This window comes from Schistocerca gregaria, chromosome 3 (genome assembly GCF_023897955.1).
Source record: "Schistocerca gregaria isolate iqSchGreg1 chromosome 3, iqSchGreg1.2, whole genome shotgun sequence".
Lineage (NCBI taxonomy): Eukaryota > Metazoa > Arthropoda > Insecta > Orthoptera > Acrididae > Schistocerca > Schistocerca gregaria.
In genome coordinates, this window is record NC_064922.1 from 229,210,079 (window position 1) to 229,227,421 (window position 17,343).

General features: G+C 43.8%; 1 protein-coding gene across 2 annotated transcripts in view; it reads left to right on the plus strand.

Annotated features, from left to right (window-relative positions):
* Positions 1-14,919, plus strand: part of LOC126354897 (basic salivary proline-rich protein 3-like) — a 102,655-nt gene extending 87,736 nt beyond the window's left edge. For both annotated transcript variants that reach the window (XM_050004955.1, XM_050004957.1), the window contains 2 exons: positions 4,852-4,986; positions 14,168-14,919. In XM_050004955.1, coding sequence (XP_049860912.1) covers positions 4,852-4,986; positions 14,168-14,481 — 449 coding nt within the window. In that variant the 3' untranslated portion in view covers positions 14,482-14,919. The remainder of the gene's footprint in view (positions 1-4,851; positions 4,987-14,167) is intronic.
* Positions 14,920-17,343: the final 2,424 nt, after the last annotated feature.

A 17,343-nucleotide genomic window follows, 5' to 3' on the forward strand; every position in this document is an offset into this window, starting at 1 on the left:
TACCAACCGATCCCTTCTTCTAGACAAGTTGTGCCACAAACTCCTCTTCTCCCCAATTCTACACAATACCTCCTCATTAGTTATGTGATCCACCCATCTAATCTTCAGCATTCTTCTGTAGCACCTCATTTCGAAAACTTCTATTCTCTTCTTGTCTAAACTATTTATCGTCCATGTTTCACTTCCATACATGGCTACAATCCCTACAAATACTTTCAGAAACGACTTCCTGACTCTTAACTCAATACTCGATGTCAACAAATTTCTCTTCTTCAGAAACGCTTTCCTTGCCATTGCCAGTCTACATTTTATATTCTCTCTACTTCGACCATCATCAGTTATTTTGCTCCCCAAATAGCAAAACTCCTTTACAACTTTAGGTGTCTCATTTCCTAATCTAATTCCCTCAGCATCACCCGACTTAATTCGACTACATTCCATTATCCTCGTTTTGCTTTTGTTGATGTTCATCTTATACTCTCCTTTCAAGACACTGTCATATTCCGTTCGACTGCTCTTCCAAGTCCTTTGCTGTCTCTGACAGAATTACAATGTCATCGGCGAACCTTAAAGTTTTTATTTCTGCTCCATGGATTTTAATACCTACTGCGAACTTTTCTGTTGCTTCCTTTACTGCTTGTTCAATATACAGAATGAATAGCATCGGGGAGAGGCTACAACCCTGTCTCACTCCCTTCCCAACCACTGCTTCCCTTTCATGTCCCTCGACTCTTATAACTGCCATCTGGTTTCTGTACAAATTGTAAATAGCCTTTCGCTCCCTGTATTTTACCCCTTCCACCTTCAGAATTTGAAAGAGAGTATTCTAGTCAACATTGTCAAAAGCTTTCTCTAAATCTAAAAATGCGGGAAACGTGGGTTTGACTTTTCTTAATCTAGCTTCTAAGATAAGTCGTAGAGACATTATTGCCTCACGTGTTCCAACATTTCTACGGAATCCAAATTGATCTTCCGTGAGGTCGGCTTCTACCAGTTTTTCCATTCGTCTGTAAAGAATTCGCGTTAGTATTTTGCATCCGAGACTTATTAAACTGATTGTTCGGTAATTTTCACATCTTTTAACGTCTGCTTGGGGATTGGAATTATTATATTCTTCTTGAAGTCTGAGGAAATTTCGCCTGCCTCATACAACTTGCACACCAGGTGGAAGAGTTTTGTCATGACTGGCTCTCCCAAGGCTGTCAGTAGTTCTAATGGAATGTTGTCTACTCCCAGGGCCTTGTTTCGACTCAGGTCTTTCAGTGCTCTGTCAAACTCTTCACGCAATATCGTATCTTCCATTTCATCATCATCTATCTCCTCTTCCATTTCCATAATATTGTCCTCAAGAACATAGCCCCTTTATAGATCCTCTACATACTCCTTCCACCTTTCTGCTTTCCCTTCTTTGCTTAGAACTGGGTTTCCATCTGAGCTCTTGATATTCATGCAAGTGGTTCTCTTTTCTCCAAAGGTCTCTTTAATTTTCCTGTAGGCAGTACCTATCTTACCACTCATTATATAAGCCATCCCTGCTTAGCCACTTTGCAATTCCTGTCTATCTCATTTTTGAGACGTTTGTATTCTTTTTTACATGCTTGACTTACTGCATTTTTGTATTTTCTCCTTTCATCAATTAGATTCAGTGTCTCTTCTCTTACCCAAAGATTTCTACTAGCCATCGTATTTTTACCTACTTGATCCTCTGCTGCCTTCACTATTTAATTCCGCAAAGCTACCCAGTCTTCTTCTACTGTATTTCTTTTCCTCATTGCTGTCAATTGTTCCCTTATATTCTCCCTGAAACTCTGTACAACCTCAGTTTATCCAGGTCCGATCTCCTTAAATTCAAACCTTTTTGCAGATTCTTCAGTTTTAATCTACAGTTCATAACCAATAGATTGTGGTCAGAGTCCACATCTGCCCCTGGAAATGTCTTACAATTTAAAATCTGGTTCCTAAATCTCTGTCTTACCATTATATAATCTATCTGAAACCTTCTAGTACCTCCAGGGTTCTTCCATGTTTACAACCTTCTTCCATGATTCTTAAACCAAGTGTTAGCTATGATTAAGTTGTGTTCTGTGCGAAATTCTACCAGGCGGCTTCCTCTTTCATTTCTTAGCCCCAATCCATATTCACCTACTACGTTTCCTTCTCTCCCTTTTCCTACTACCGAATTCCAGTCACCCATGAGTATTAAATTTTCGTCTCCCTTCACTACCTGAATAATTTCTTTTCTCTCATCATACATTTCTTCAATTTCTTCGTCATCTGCAAAGCTAGTATTGCTGTAGTAGGCATAGGCTTCATGTCTGTTTTGGCCACAATAATGCTTTCACTATGCTGTTTGTAGTAGCTTACCCACACTCCTATTTTTTATTCATTATTTAGCCTACTCCTCCATTACCCCTATTTGATTTAGAATTTATAACCCTGTATTCACCTGACGAAAAGTGTTGTTCCTCCTGCCACCGAACGTCACTAATTCTCACTATATCTATCTTTAACCTATCCATTTCCCTTTTTAAATTTTCTAACCTACCTGCCCGATTAAGGGATCTGACATTCCACACTCCGATCCGTAGAATGCCAGTTTTCTTTCTCCTGACGAGAATAGTACTGATCATTACCCGCTGCTATGAGGAACTGATACTTGACGTATCTAAATGCTCAGGTGTCTACCCCCATACTGAAGAACAGGCTACATACGGCATGTGTCACGATTAGAGGTGCGCTCTATCAAAACCACTGTTTCGTAGTTTTGGTACAGTTCATGAATGGCGTAGTGAACTGTAACATTACCGGTAACAATGGTAGCATTGGTAGGGGATGAAACACCAATAAATTTAGCTGAGACAATCAATGGGCCGATGACTTTTCTTTGCTTTTTGTTTGTTTGTTCACGTAATTGCTACCTGTAATCTACCCCCTTGTTCCTACTTGCAGCTGTTGTCCACGATAGGCAAAGTCTTCTATGAAAAATTTGAGAGGAGCGAAAATTACAATAAACTTTCTAGTTCACGCTGCTTTTCATGCGATTTTGGCTCCCGTTCTTGTCTAGGAGTCTGATTATTGAAGCTGAAAATGTGACATTTTAGGTCCTCATGGACTGATCAAAATAAATTTGAAGATTTTGTTGCCGAATTTTTGTTGTTATGTAAATATTTTTTGTCAAATTTTAGTATAGCATATAGTCTCTTGACTTTTCACATTAACAAAGCCGAAATTACATTGCTAGAACAGAATACATGAATACATCCAATATCGATAGACGCATGCTTATTACTCTCTCACTCAGCGGAAATAACAATATCCCAAAGGATTTACAATTTTTCGTGACAAATGAATTTCTGTTAGTTTCTATTACACTATTACTTTCGATTGTTATTTCATAAATGACTCCATAAATAAATATAGTAGCCAGTACTGTACTGCGTAATTAATAATAGAAATTTTAAGTGCTCAATATTTCATATTTTCAAATTTCTCTAAAAAACGAAAAAACAAATTTAACTGTTCGTTTAAAATAATATTTATCGACTATAAATCGAAAATAAAGTAATTCCTTTTCATAAATTTTAGCTTGAAATATAACATAATGTGTATAAAATCACATGAAAGTTTTCCTAACAGCAGTTGAGATAATATTGACCTGTCCAAAACTCGAAAAATAATATCGTTCTAGGCGCTACAGTCTGGATCCGCGCGACCACTACGGTCGCATGTTCGAATCCTGCCTCGGGCATGAATGTGTGAGATGTTCTTAGGTTAGTTAGGTTTAACTAGTTCTAAGTTCTTGGGGACTGATGACCTCAGATGTTAAGTCCCATAGTGCTCAGAGCCATTTGAACCAATACTGGTATCGACAGTTAATTTGAGCAGAAGTAATGCTAGAGGAGGATGTCCTGTTACAAACCTCACATCTCTCCGTCTCAGTCCATTGCGTATTTTACAACCTTACAAAATACAAATTGCATTTTGTGAGTAATAAAAAATTAGCTGATCGCATAACTTCTGCACTTTTATGTAACCAAAGCAATTACTTTTGATGCAAGTACAGTTTATAAGTATAAACATAAAAAGATATATATATATATATATATATATATATATATATATATATATATATATAATTATTGTAATTTTTTGCATTCAATGGGAGGTTCTTTATTATAAGCAAAGGCAGTGCAAAAATTATGTAGGAATAACAGAAACGTGTTTCATACAAGTATTGCAGTTCCAGTATTTTATAGGGTTCTTATTTGCATTTGTTTTTTTTTTTTAATTTCACCTCTTTCCTCCAAAAATTACATTTTCTATCATTTTTGATAAATCTGAATTGCTTATTTTCATTTTTGCTACAACATCTCTGTATTTTACATTACAGATCAAAAATTTTCGAATAAAACCTTAATCAAACAATGGCAATTTCAATTTTGCTGTAACTACTGTTTATTTTTAAGTAACAAACATAAATATATCTATGTAGAACAAAAATGTTCTGGATATTACGCCGCCCTTTATGTATCCTCAACCACTGTCTAGTCGGTCACCGCTTCCGATTTCTAGGGGGAATTAGGAAGACACTGATCACACATGCAAACATGCAAATAAAGCGATCGAAATGAGCTAACGCCCGATAGATATGCAACACGCCGAACGTACAGGTAACGCGGTTACTATCTGAACTGAGGAAGGCTACTGGGAAAGCTACTGTCCTCTAATCATACTTCCTATAGTCGCCAGTAGCCTGCAGTAGTTTTACGACTCCAGTCACAATGATTTAGTGAGTACTAGGTATTCAACAATGAAGAAATTGTAATTCGTAGTGTGGTGTGTATCTCGCAGGAGCAGAGGCCGAGGACTGGGAACAGCCGGAGCAGAGCGAAGTGCTGGCGAGGGAGAGACGGGCCAGCAACCACTCGAGACCTCCCAAGGGGCCTCCACCCGGCAGGGGCGGCGGCCAGCTGCACCGCCCAGCAGGTCAGTCCCACCACCAGCACCGCCTCTCAAGAAATCACATATCAGTTACAACTCACAGTTTTCACAGTAACAAAATTACTGTATCTGGTGTTCTCAGTCACAACTAGAAGTCACAAGAAGCAAGGAGCAACTAATCCATGTGCAATCTGCTGGACCAACTTGGCACTTCTTTCAAAGAACCTTGTGTCACGCTATCGAGTCTGACTGTGATTTCAGTGACAAGTCGCAACTAAAAGTCACAATAGCGACTGAAAGTAACATTTAACTTTCAACTCCTTGCGTCAACCGTTGACCAACGTTCGTGGTTATTTCTAAATCCCATTTTACACGATCGACTTTCTTGTCTCACGACGAGAACACGACAAGTCCATAACCTGGTTTACCAGAAACGTCATACATTGAAAGAGAAGCCAAAATTAGCGAACTTGCATCACGGTTTATCCGTAGATACTCTACCGTTTATGAGAAAACGACCGTCAAAGTGCGCGATGAGCTCAGCCCGACTGGTGGCATGAAATCCGATTATGGTTTTTATTTATTTAATTTATTTTTTCATTTATCTATCCATGTCTGTAGAAGGTTACTATACGAATGTTTCTTATTAAGTCAAAGGATAGAAGGGCATTATATTAATAGTAAGGTTACAGCTGGATTTCACTGTAAGTGTCATATTTTTTTTCCACCGAGTGCCATGTCTAGGAATTGATCGATGACAGGATACGCAACAAAAAAGGTCTTATGAACTTATGTCCTGAGATGCATGGCTTCCATGCTGGAGATCATTTATTCATACTTCGTTACAGGAACTGCGGTCTAGTAAGCGCTGCATCATGGAGCCACAGTTACTGTATGCATGGTTTCCTCCTAAAGGTGGTACTGTTCCTCATATGCATGCCCTACCCCTCTCTCCTGCCGTTAGTAATTGGTAACACTGTGTCAAATTCACTTCTCTTGCTGACTCAACTGGTAGTGAATGTGATATAGCGCTGTACACAAAGGTTCCATATTCGAATCGAGAGCTTGCCGACATGGTGTTTAATTACGGAAAGGTAAATCGCAGCAACGTCATATGAGGATGTCTATCACCGCCGACAACAACCAGAGCATTCAGTGTTTGTGACAGTCTTTCGCAGTTTGTCTGAGACAGGGTCGTTTCAGGGAACAGGAAGCTGTGAAAGACGTACCCGAAATGATCGGACACCCGACATGGAGGAATATATGATTAGCACAGTGGAAGGGGACCGCCATGTCAGATCCAGGCAGTTGGCCCGCCAGTGCAGGGTATGTTAGACGACGGTGTGGATCATTCTCCATGACAGTTTTTACTGCCTTTATCACTTGCAGCGTGTGCAGAGCTTACTAGCGATAGACTTTCCACATCGGGAGCAGTTTTGTCACTGTTTTCTTCACCAGGCAACCACGATTCCGGGGTTTGTGTCATCAATCCTATTCACAGCTGTGGCCATATTTACTCCGAGTGGTATCTTCAAATGTTGGGTAGTACGCAGAACACATGGTATGGTGACAGCTTATTATTAGCAACTGTGCAGCAGGAATGTGTGGGCCAGGATAACTGGCGACCGTGTTTTGGGGCCAGACTTCCTTCCACGTCGCCTAAGAGGCCGGAACTATCAGCGTTTCTTGCCTACTCTACTGGAAGAAGTGCCATTGATGATTCTATAGGTTATGTGAGTGCTGTATGATGGTGCTCCACCCCACTTCGCCGTTAACGTCCAGACGCATCTCAATCGTGTCTCCCCTGGCCGATGGATTTGGCGAGGGGGTCCAGTTGAATGGGCTGCTCGTTCACAGGATCTCAACACGTGCGACTTTTATTTAAAGGGTCATCCCAAAAGCATCGTGGATGCAGAGCCCATTGCAGATGTGGAGACACTGGAGCAGCGTATTCATTCAGCCATTGACACTGTCCGGGTGCAGCGTGGCCGATGTGAGCGTATGAGGAATAACATTCTACGGCGCGTACACGCATGTGTTGAGGCACCTGGAAACAATTTTCGACACATAATGTAACTGTGGCTGCATTTTACGGCGCTTATTGGACCGCAGTATCTGTATGTGGGCTGTGGAAACCACTGAAGTGCGCGGCGGAGTACATAGCATGGTACCACATGTTATAGCTCGTTCCTCTTCCAGTACTGCATGGAGTGCTGGAAGACTTACTGCTTAAATGCTTCTGGACCTGCTTTGTTAGTATAATATCGTTTTCGTGATCCCTACAGGACGATACTTACGAGGCTGAAGAATATCTTTGTATTCTTTACCTAAAGCTGAATCTAGAAGCTATCAAGGATAATCTACATCTACGTCCATACTCCGCAAGCCATCTGGCGGTGTGTGACGGAGGGTACCTTGGTAACTCTATCGGTTCTCTCTTCTCTTCCAGTCTCGTATTGTTCGTGACAGAAAGATTGTCAGTATGCCTCTGTGTGGGCTCTGATCTCTCTGATTTTATCCTCATGGTCTCTTCGCGAGATATACGTAGGAGGGAGCAATATACTGCTTGAATCCTCGGTGAAGGCATGTTCTCGAAATTTCAACAAAAGCCCGTACAGAGCTACTGAGCGTTTCTCTTGCAGAGTCTTCCACTGGAGTTTATCTATCATCTCCGTAACGTTTTCGCGATTGATAAATGATCCTGTAAGGAAGCGCGCTGCTCTCCGTTGGATCTTCTCTATCTCTTCTATCAACCCTATCTGATACGGATCCCACACTGCTAAGCAGTATTCAAGCAGTGGCGTACAAGTGTACTGTAACCTACTTCCTTTCTTTTCGGACTGCATTTCCTTAGAATTCTTCCAATGAAACTCAGTCTGGCATCTGCTTTACCGACGATTAATTTTATATGGTCATTCCATTTTAAATCACTCCTAATGCCAACTCCCAGATAATTTATGGAATTAACTGCTTCCAGTTGCTGACCTGCTACATTGTAGTTAAATGACAAAGAATATTTCTTTCTACGTATTCGAAGCACATTACGCTTGTCACCAATGAGATTCAATTGCCATTCCCTGCACCATGCGTCAATTCGTTGCAGATCCTCCTGCATTTCAGTACCATTTTACATTGTTACAACCTCTCGATATACTACAGCATAGTCCGAAAATAGCCTCAGTGAACTTCCGATGATATCCACAAGGTCATTTATATATATTGTGAATAGCAACGGTCCTACGACACTCCCCTGCGGCACACCTGAAATCACTCTTACTTCGGAAGACTTCTCTCCATTGACAACCACTTGCTGCGTTGTGTTATCTAGGAACTCTTCAATCCAATCACACAATTTCTCTAATAGTCCATGTGGTCTTACTTTGTTTATTAAATGACTGTGGGGAACTGTATCAAACGCCTTGCGGAAGTTAAGAAACACGGCATCAACCTGGGAACCCGTCTCTATGGCCCTTTGAGTCTCGTGGACGAATAGCGCGACCTGGGTTTCACACGATCGTCTCTTTCGAAACACGTTCGGCAAGTCTGTTTGACGTCCCTTCTTGAAAACGGGGATGACCTGTGCCCTTTTCCGATCTTTTGGAACGCTACACTCTTGTAGAGACCTACGATACACCGCTGCAAGAAGGGGGGCAAGTTCCTTCGCGTACTCTGTGTAAAATCGAACTGGTATCCCATCAGGTCCAGCGACCTTTCCTCTTTTGAGTGATTTGAATTGTTTTTCTATACGTCTGTCATCTATTCCGATACCTACCATTTCCATTTTGTCATGTGGGTGACAATCTAGAGAAGGAACTACAGTGCAGTCTTCCTCTGTGAAACAGCTTTGGAAAAAGACATTTAGTATTTCGGCCTTTAGTCTGTCATGCTCTGTTTCAGTACCATTTAGGTCACAGAGTTGCTGGATATTTTGTTTTGATCCACCTACCGCTAGTGACATAAGACCAAAATTTCTTATGATTTTCTGCCAAGTCAGTACATAGACTTTACTTTCGAATTCATTGAACGCCTCTCGCATAGCACTCTTCACACTACATTTCGCTTCGTGTAATTTTTGCTTGTCTGCAGGGCTTTGGCTATGTTTATGTTTACATGAAGTTCCCTTTGCTTCCGTACCAGCTTTCTAACTCGGTTGTTGTACCATGGTGGCTTTCTTCCCTCTCTTACGATCTTGCTTGGCACATACTCATTTGATGCATATTGTACCATGGTTTTGAACTTTGTCCAAATAATAACCGTCTATCTTCAAGATCCTCTGAAATCATGGAAGCAGTGGCGACTGATTGCACATATGGCCAACCTCTACTAATAGCAGTGCCCAATCCATAATAAGCCCAGGAAAAAGAAGAAGTTCTTCTTTGTTGTAGTGCACTGAAGAGTTTCACACTTTTAAAACTATTTTTTAAAGGTGTCAATATTCAGTCAACACATTAATAATTTTAAGTAACTATGTAAACATTTTATCTGTTTCGTAATATGAAAGCTATTCGGAAAGAAAGGTACGACCCAGCGCGACATAGAAACCATAGTGAAAATCCTGTGAAGCTTTGCACAGATGTGTTGGGCAGTGTCTCTAGTGTGCCTATAGATCACATAAAGTCGCTCTTTTCAGTTCTGAGCGCTCCGTGATCACGTTCAGATGCCTAGAAAATAGTGTCTTTCGCAAACTATAAGAGCCTGGTGAGAGATTTCACCTGATGTCATGCAGCCCATATAACGTACTTGTCATGCGTTTCCTTCTTTGTGCCAATTCCGGCCTCACTCTGCAGGGGCAATGAAGACGTTCCTACAGCTTTTTCTGCGGGAAGTGTTTGATTATCCACAATACAGCGCATAATTCGTCCCCCCCCCCCCTCCCCGAGTTTAATCTCTACTCACATGACCCGATGGCTATGAGGAAAACATTTTGGCACGGACAACGAGCTGTACACCATTGTAGAGAACTGGCTGAAAGCACAGCCGGCTGCTTTCTATGACGAGGCATTGGAAATTTGGTACAACGCTATGATAGTTGTCTAAATCGGATCTTAAACTATGTAGAGGGTAGCTGGAAGGTGTAGCTAACTTTTGCAAATAACACGTTTTTGATTTTCGCAGTGGGTTTCACTTCGCGATCGATAGGACCTTACTTTCCGAAAAGCCTTGACATAAACGCTTCTGGCTCAAGAGCGGCATTTTTCACCGTTGCCAGCCTGCCCTGTGCGTTGAGAGGGACAAAGGATGAAAGAACAATAAGGAATAAAAGGCAGGCGAGGCTGTCGTGCCCGCATCTCGTGGTCGTGCGGTAGCGTTCTCGCTACCCGCGCCCGGGTTCCCGGGTTCGATTCCCGGCGGGGTCAGCGATTTACTCTGTCTCGTGATGACTGGGTGTTGCGTGATGTCCTTAGGTTAGTTAGGTTTACGTAGTTCTAAGTTCTAAGGGACTGGTGACCATAGATGTTAAGTCCCATAGTGCTCAGAGCCATTTGAACCATTTTTAGAGGCTTAATGTGGAGTAATATTTGTCTTTTTTCTTCTGGTATTGTAATTATGCATGTCGTTGTTTCTTTTGAACTGTAATGGATTGTATACAAGAACCTTTATGAGGGAGTAAATATACTGTGAAGCAGAAGGCATGACTCCTTCAACAGGTGTCTACAAGATGATCGTTGCCTCTTACGGGAATCGCCAAAGCGTGCGCGAGTAATGAGTGGGTGGGCAAAGGTACAATACATATGTAGAATTGTGGACAGTTGGTAATGTGAGTTTCACGGGAAGCGTGCAAGGGAAAAGTCCCTGCAGTCGCGCTATTCATCTGTGTCCTCGGTGGCTCAGATGGATAGAGCGTCTGCCATGTAAGCAGGAGATCCCGGGTTCGTGTCCCGGGAGGGGCACACATTTTCAGCTGTCCACATCGAGGTATATCAACAACACCTGTCGGCAGCTCAGGTTGTCAGTTAGTCATCATTTATTCCAGGGAAAAGCTGCACGGTCATCTACAGAAACTGTCCTTTCGAGTTACTGTCTTCGTATAAACACGGAATAGATTGAAAAACAGTCTTGACCGGAACGAGATATTTGTTTGAATGGTAAACGGTTTCGTTCACAAATTGGCCACCTTCAGACCATTTATTCATTGATGGCAAGTGGTGTCGGTGAACGGAGTAGGTGTTGTGGCTCCACGAACGTCAGCGAAAAGCTGACGTTCGTGGATCCACGAACGTCAACTACTCGCTTACGCTCGTGGAACGACATCACCTACACCGTTCACCAACACTACTTCCCATCAATGAATAAATGGTCTGAAGATGGTCAGTCTCTGGCTGAAACCATTTACCATTCAAACAGACACCTCGTTCTGGTCAACATTCTTTTTAATCCATTCTTAAAGTATTTTAGATAGACCGCTGATTGTCTCCACGAGAAATGTTCTGTGAAATTATTGACGACGCAATTTTCTTCCACCACCAGTATCCGAAAAATCTGAAGTCGAGCACTTCAGCACAGACCTAGCGATCCCGGAGTCAGGTTTCTCTCTGTTAATCGAGGAAACCGTCGACTGGTATCTTCCTAACGGCAAAATTTTTTGAATGAAATTGTTAACTATTTGGAAATTTGTGGTACGTTCCTATGGGACCAAACTGCTAAAATCATCGGTTCCTAGGCTTACACACTACATAATCTAAGTTAAACTAACTTACGACAAGAACGACACACACACACACCCATGCCCGAGGGGAGACTCGAACCTCTGACGGGTGGGAGCCGAGCGAACCGTGACAAGGCGCCTCTGATCGCGAGGCTAACGCGCGCTGTGGAATTGTTAAGTAAGACACTGTATTAAATAAAGGGTGTCGTTTCACCAACTGCGACATGGCCGCGTATACAAACAGTGATCCAATACTGTCAAATGTTTTTTATTCCAGTCTTTGATCACAATATCAGTTCTTTAGACGATTACCGGTTTCAGTCCGTAATGACCATCCTCAGATCTTTTTTACACCATGTCCTAAAGTAATAAGGCCATACTGGCATCGTCAGAACATATAAATGCTGTGCTGATTATATTTATACACCCCTGGAAATTGAAATAAGAACACCGTGAATTCATTGTCCCAGGAAGGGGAAACTTTGACACATTCCTGGGGTCAGATACATCACATGATCACACTGACAGAACCACAGGCACATAGACACAGGCAACAGAGCATGCACAATGTCGGCACTAGTACAGTGTATATCCACCTTTCGCAGCAATGCAGGCTGCTATTCTCCCATGGAGACGATCGTAGAGATGCTGGATGTAGTCCTGTGGAACGGCTTGCCATGCCATTTCCACCTGGCGCCTCAGTTGGACCAGCGTTCGTGCTGGACGTGCACACCGCGTGAGACGACGCTTCATCCAGTCCCAAACATGCTCAATGGGGGACAGATCCGGAGATCTTGCTGGCCAGGGTAGTTGACTTACACCTTCTAGGGCACGTTGGGTGGCACGGGATACATGCGGACGTGCATTGTCCTGTTGGAACAGCAAGTTCCCTTGCCGGCCTAGGAATGGTAGAACGATGGGTTCGATGACGGTTTGGATGTACCGTGCACTATTCAGTGTCCCCTCGAAGATCACCAGAGGTGTACGGCCAGTGTAGGAGATCGCTCCCCACACCATGATGCCGGGTGTTGGCCCTGTGTGCCTTGGTCGTATGCAGTCCTGATTGTGGCGCTCACCTGCACGGCGCCAACCACGCATACGACCATCATTGGCACCAAGGCAGAAGCGACTCTCATCGCTGAAGACGACACGTCTCCATTCGTCCCTCCATTCACGCCTGTCGCGACACCACTGAAGGCGGGCTGCACGATGTTGGGGCGTGAGCGGAAGACGGCCTAACGGTGTGAGGGACCGTAGCCCAGCTTCATAGAGACGGTTGCGAATGGTCCTCGCCGATACCCCAGGAGCAACAATGTCCCTAATTTGCTGGGAAGTGGCGGTGCGGTCCCCTACGGCACTGCGTAGGATCCTACGGTCTTGGCGTGCATCCGTGCTTTGCTGCTGTCCGGTCCCTGGTCGACGGGCACGTGCACCTTCCGCCGACCACTGGCGACAACATCGATGTACTGTGGAGACCTCACGGCCCACGTGTTGAGCAATTCGGCGGTACGTCCACCAGGCCTCCCGCATGCCCACTATACGCCCTCGCTCAAAGTCCGTCAACTGCACATACGGTTCACGTCCACGCTGTCGCGGCATGCTACCAGTGTTAAAGACTGCGATGGAGCTCCGTATGCCACGGCAAACTGGCTACACTGACGGCGGCGGTGCACAAATGATGCGCAGCTAGCGCCATTCGACGGCCAACACCGCGGTTCCTGGTGTGTCCGCTGTGTCGTGCGTGTGATCATTTCTTGTACAGCCCTCTCGCAGTGTCCGGAGCAAGTATGGTGGGTCTGAGACACCGGTGTCAATGTGTTCTTTTTTCCATTTCCAGGAGTGTATGTTTTGACGAATTGTTAAGTAAGACACTGTATTAAATAAAGAGTGTCGTTTCACCAACTGCGACATGCCCGCGTATACAAACAGTGATCCAATACTGTCAAATGTTTTTTATTCCAGTCTTTGATCACAATATCAGTTCTTTAGACGATGACCGGTTTCAGTCCGTAATGACCTCCTCAGATCTTTTTTACACCATGTCCTCAGGTAATAAGGCCATACTGGCATCGTCAGAACATATAAATGTTGTGCTGATTATATTTATATGTTTTGACGATGCCATTATGGCCTTATCACTTTAGGACATGGTGTAAAAAAGATCTGAGGGTGGTCATTACGGACTGAAACCGGTCATCGTCTGAAGAATTGATATTGTGATCAACGACTTTAATAAGAAATTTAAAGAGTGTCGTTTTCCTTCCCTCCTTCGTATTGCTTGTCATTGGCCGGCCGTGGTGACCAAGCGGTTCTAGGCTCTCAGTCCGAAACCGCGCGACTGCTACGGTCGCAGGTTCGAATCCTGCCTCGGTCATGGACGTGTGTGATGTCGTTAGGTTAGTTAGGTTGAAGTAGTTCTAAGTTCTAGGGGACTGATGACCACAGCTGTTAAGTCCCATAGTGCTCAGAACCATTTGCACTATTTTTTTTGCTTGTCATTAATGGGTAGTCTCCTTCCCTAGTGAGATGAGAAGGGCGTATGTACCTGTGACGTCACGGACGCCTTTACGTTGGTTGCAGAGGACGAAGACGCAGCGCACGCGATGCGACAGCGGCGGGACTCGACTTCGGACAGCAGCAGCAGCGAGGACAGCGCTGACGACGACGACGACGACGACGAAGACGACGAGGACGAAGACGACTCCAGCTCCCGCGGTCCTCCCCGGCGCGGCCGACCGCCTCCGATGGGCGGCCCCCACGGCAGGGGCCCGCCCCCCAGGGGCTGCGGCCGCCGCCGCCCCCCGTCAGACTCCGGCACCAACTCCACCACCACGGACACCGACACAGAGACGGTGGAGAGGTACTCCAGGCGCCGCGGCAGGAACAGGGGCTGACCGCCGCCAATGATGTGTACACACTTGCCAAATAAACCATCCCACATGCACTGAACTCCAAAATTCTTTGTTGTTTATTACTTTTATTTTCTATCAGCGTCGTGATCGTGCTGCAATTTCCTAATTATTCATTCATTTGAAGGGTGGGCAACGAAAACATTGGAAGCGCCGTTTTTATCACGAAACGTATTTTCAGAGCTGTTGTGTTCTCGGTACTCTGTTGCATGTCCCTGAACTTGACCCTAGGTGCCAAGCCATGCAGAAAATCTGTGAAAATGAGTTTAGTACATGACGCATCGTCTATGTGTCAAGCTGTGTTTTTCTGTGGAGTTTCATAATTTAAAATATTTGACATGTGGTTTTTGTTGTCTATAGGTACAAACCTAATGCTGTATTTCTGTGCATGCATTATGTCAAATAAAACGTAGTGCCTCAGTACTTATGTCACTTGGAGCAAAAGCAGACTTGATACATATCTGCAGATTAAAATGAGGAATGAATATTTGTACCAGTCCCGAGATCTCAACCTGGGTCTCCTGCTCACTTGGCATACCGTCACCCCGGCATAGCGGCTTTTCACAACTGCCTCGACTACCCTAACATGCCTCCCTCCTCAGCCCAAATTCACTTACGCTCCTCAGCCCACTTGGTATTCCTCCTAAGCTCCAACAGCATCGCAGAGTGTCACCAACTCTACTGAAATAGCATCTCACCAGGGAACGAAACGGGAAGACTTGTCTAAACCCCAGACATGGGCGTCTTAATCAAACGAAACTATATGGTTCCTGAGATATGGCTTTAAATCCCAGTTTTAGTACAAATTTTCATCCGCTAATTCAGTCTGCATATACAGGATGGTGCATTGATCATGACCGGACCAAATATCTCACGAAATAAGCATCGAAAGAAAAAACTACAAAGAACGAAACTTGTCTAGCTTGAAGAGGGAAACCAGATGGCGCTATGGTTGGCCCCCTAGATGGTGCTGCCATAGGTCAACCGGATATCAACAGCGTTTTTAAAAATAGGAACCCTCATTTTTATTACATATTCCTGTAGTACGAAGAGAAATATGAATCTTTTAGTTGGACCACTTTTTTCGCTTTGTGGCAGATGGCGCTGTAATAGTCACTAACGTATAAGTACGTGGTATCATCTAACATTCCGCCAGTGCGGACGGTATTTGCTTCGTGATACATTACCCGTGTTAAAATGGACCTTTTATCAATTGCGGAAAGGGTCGATATCGTGTTGATGTATGGCTATTGTGATCAAAATGCCCAACGGGCGTGTGCTATGTATGCTGCTCGGTATCCTGGACGACATCATCCAAGTGTCCGGACCGTTCGTCATATATTTACGTTATTTAAGGAAACAGGAAGTGTTCAGCCACATGTGAAACGTCAACCACGACCTGCAACAAATGATGATGCCCAAGTAGGTGTTTTAGCTGCTGTCGTGGCTAATCCGCACATCAATAGCAGACAAATTGCGCGAGAATCGGGAATCTCATAAACGTCGGTGTTGAGAATGCTACATCAGCATCGATTGCACCCGTACCATATTTCTATGCACCAAGAATTGAATGGGGACGACTTTGAACGTCGTGTACAATTCTGCCACTGGGCACAATAGAAATTACGGTACGATGACACATGTATTGCACGCGTACCATTTAGCGACGAAGCGTCATTCACCAAGAGCGGTAACGTAAACCGGCATAATATGCACGATTGGGCAACGGAAAATCCACGATGGCTGCGACAAGTGGAACATCAGCGACCTTGGCGGGTTAATGTATGGTGCGGCATCATGGGAGGAAGGATAATTGGCCCCCATTTTATAGTTGGCAATCTAAATGGTGCGATGTATGCTGATTTCCTCCGCAATGTTCTACCGATGTTACTACAAGATGTTTCACTGCATGACAGAATGGCTATGTACGTCCGACATGATGGATGTCCGACACACAGCTGGCTTGCGGTTGAAAAGATATTAAATAGCATATTTCATGACAGGTGGACTGGTCGTGGAAGCACCATACCATGGCCCGCACGTTCAACGGATCTGACGTCCCCGGATTTGTTTCTGTGGTGAAAATTGAAGGATATTTGCTATCATGATCCACCGACAACGCCTGATAACAGGCGTCAGAGCATTGTCAGTGCATATGCGAACATTACGGAATGCGAACTACTCGCTGTTGAGAGGAATCTCATTACACGTATTGCCAAATGCATTGAGGTTTATGGACATAATTTAGAGCATTTATTGCATTAATGTGGTATTTACAGGTAATAACGCTGTAACAGCATGCGTTCTCAGAAATGATACGTTCACAAAGTTACATGTATCACATTGGAACAACCGAAATAAAATGTTCAAACGTGCCTACGTTCTGCATTTTAATTTAAAAAACCTACCTATTACCAACTGATCATCTAAAAGTGTGGGCCATATGTTTGTGAATATTACAGCGCCATGTATCACAAAGCGAAAAAAGTGGTCCAACTAAAACATTCATATTTCTTTACCGGACTATGTAATAAAAATAGCAATTCCTATGATAAAAAAAAAGAAAACCGCTGTTGATATCCGTGGCAGCGCCAACTAGCGGGCCAACCATAGCGCCATCTGGTTTTCCCCTTCAAGCTAGACAAGATGCGTTCTTTGTAGTTTTATCGTTTGACGCTTATTTAGTGAGATATTTGGCCCGGCCACGATCAATTGACCACCCTGTATACATGATAAATGTCTCTGGAACCTTTGAGTTTCATTTGGGGAAAAATACTTCCTGGTTTTTTGGTCAAAAACTGAGATTTCTGAGAGTGTGTCTGTGTTGATAATATAAGTTGATATATG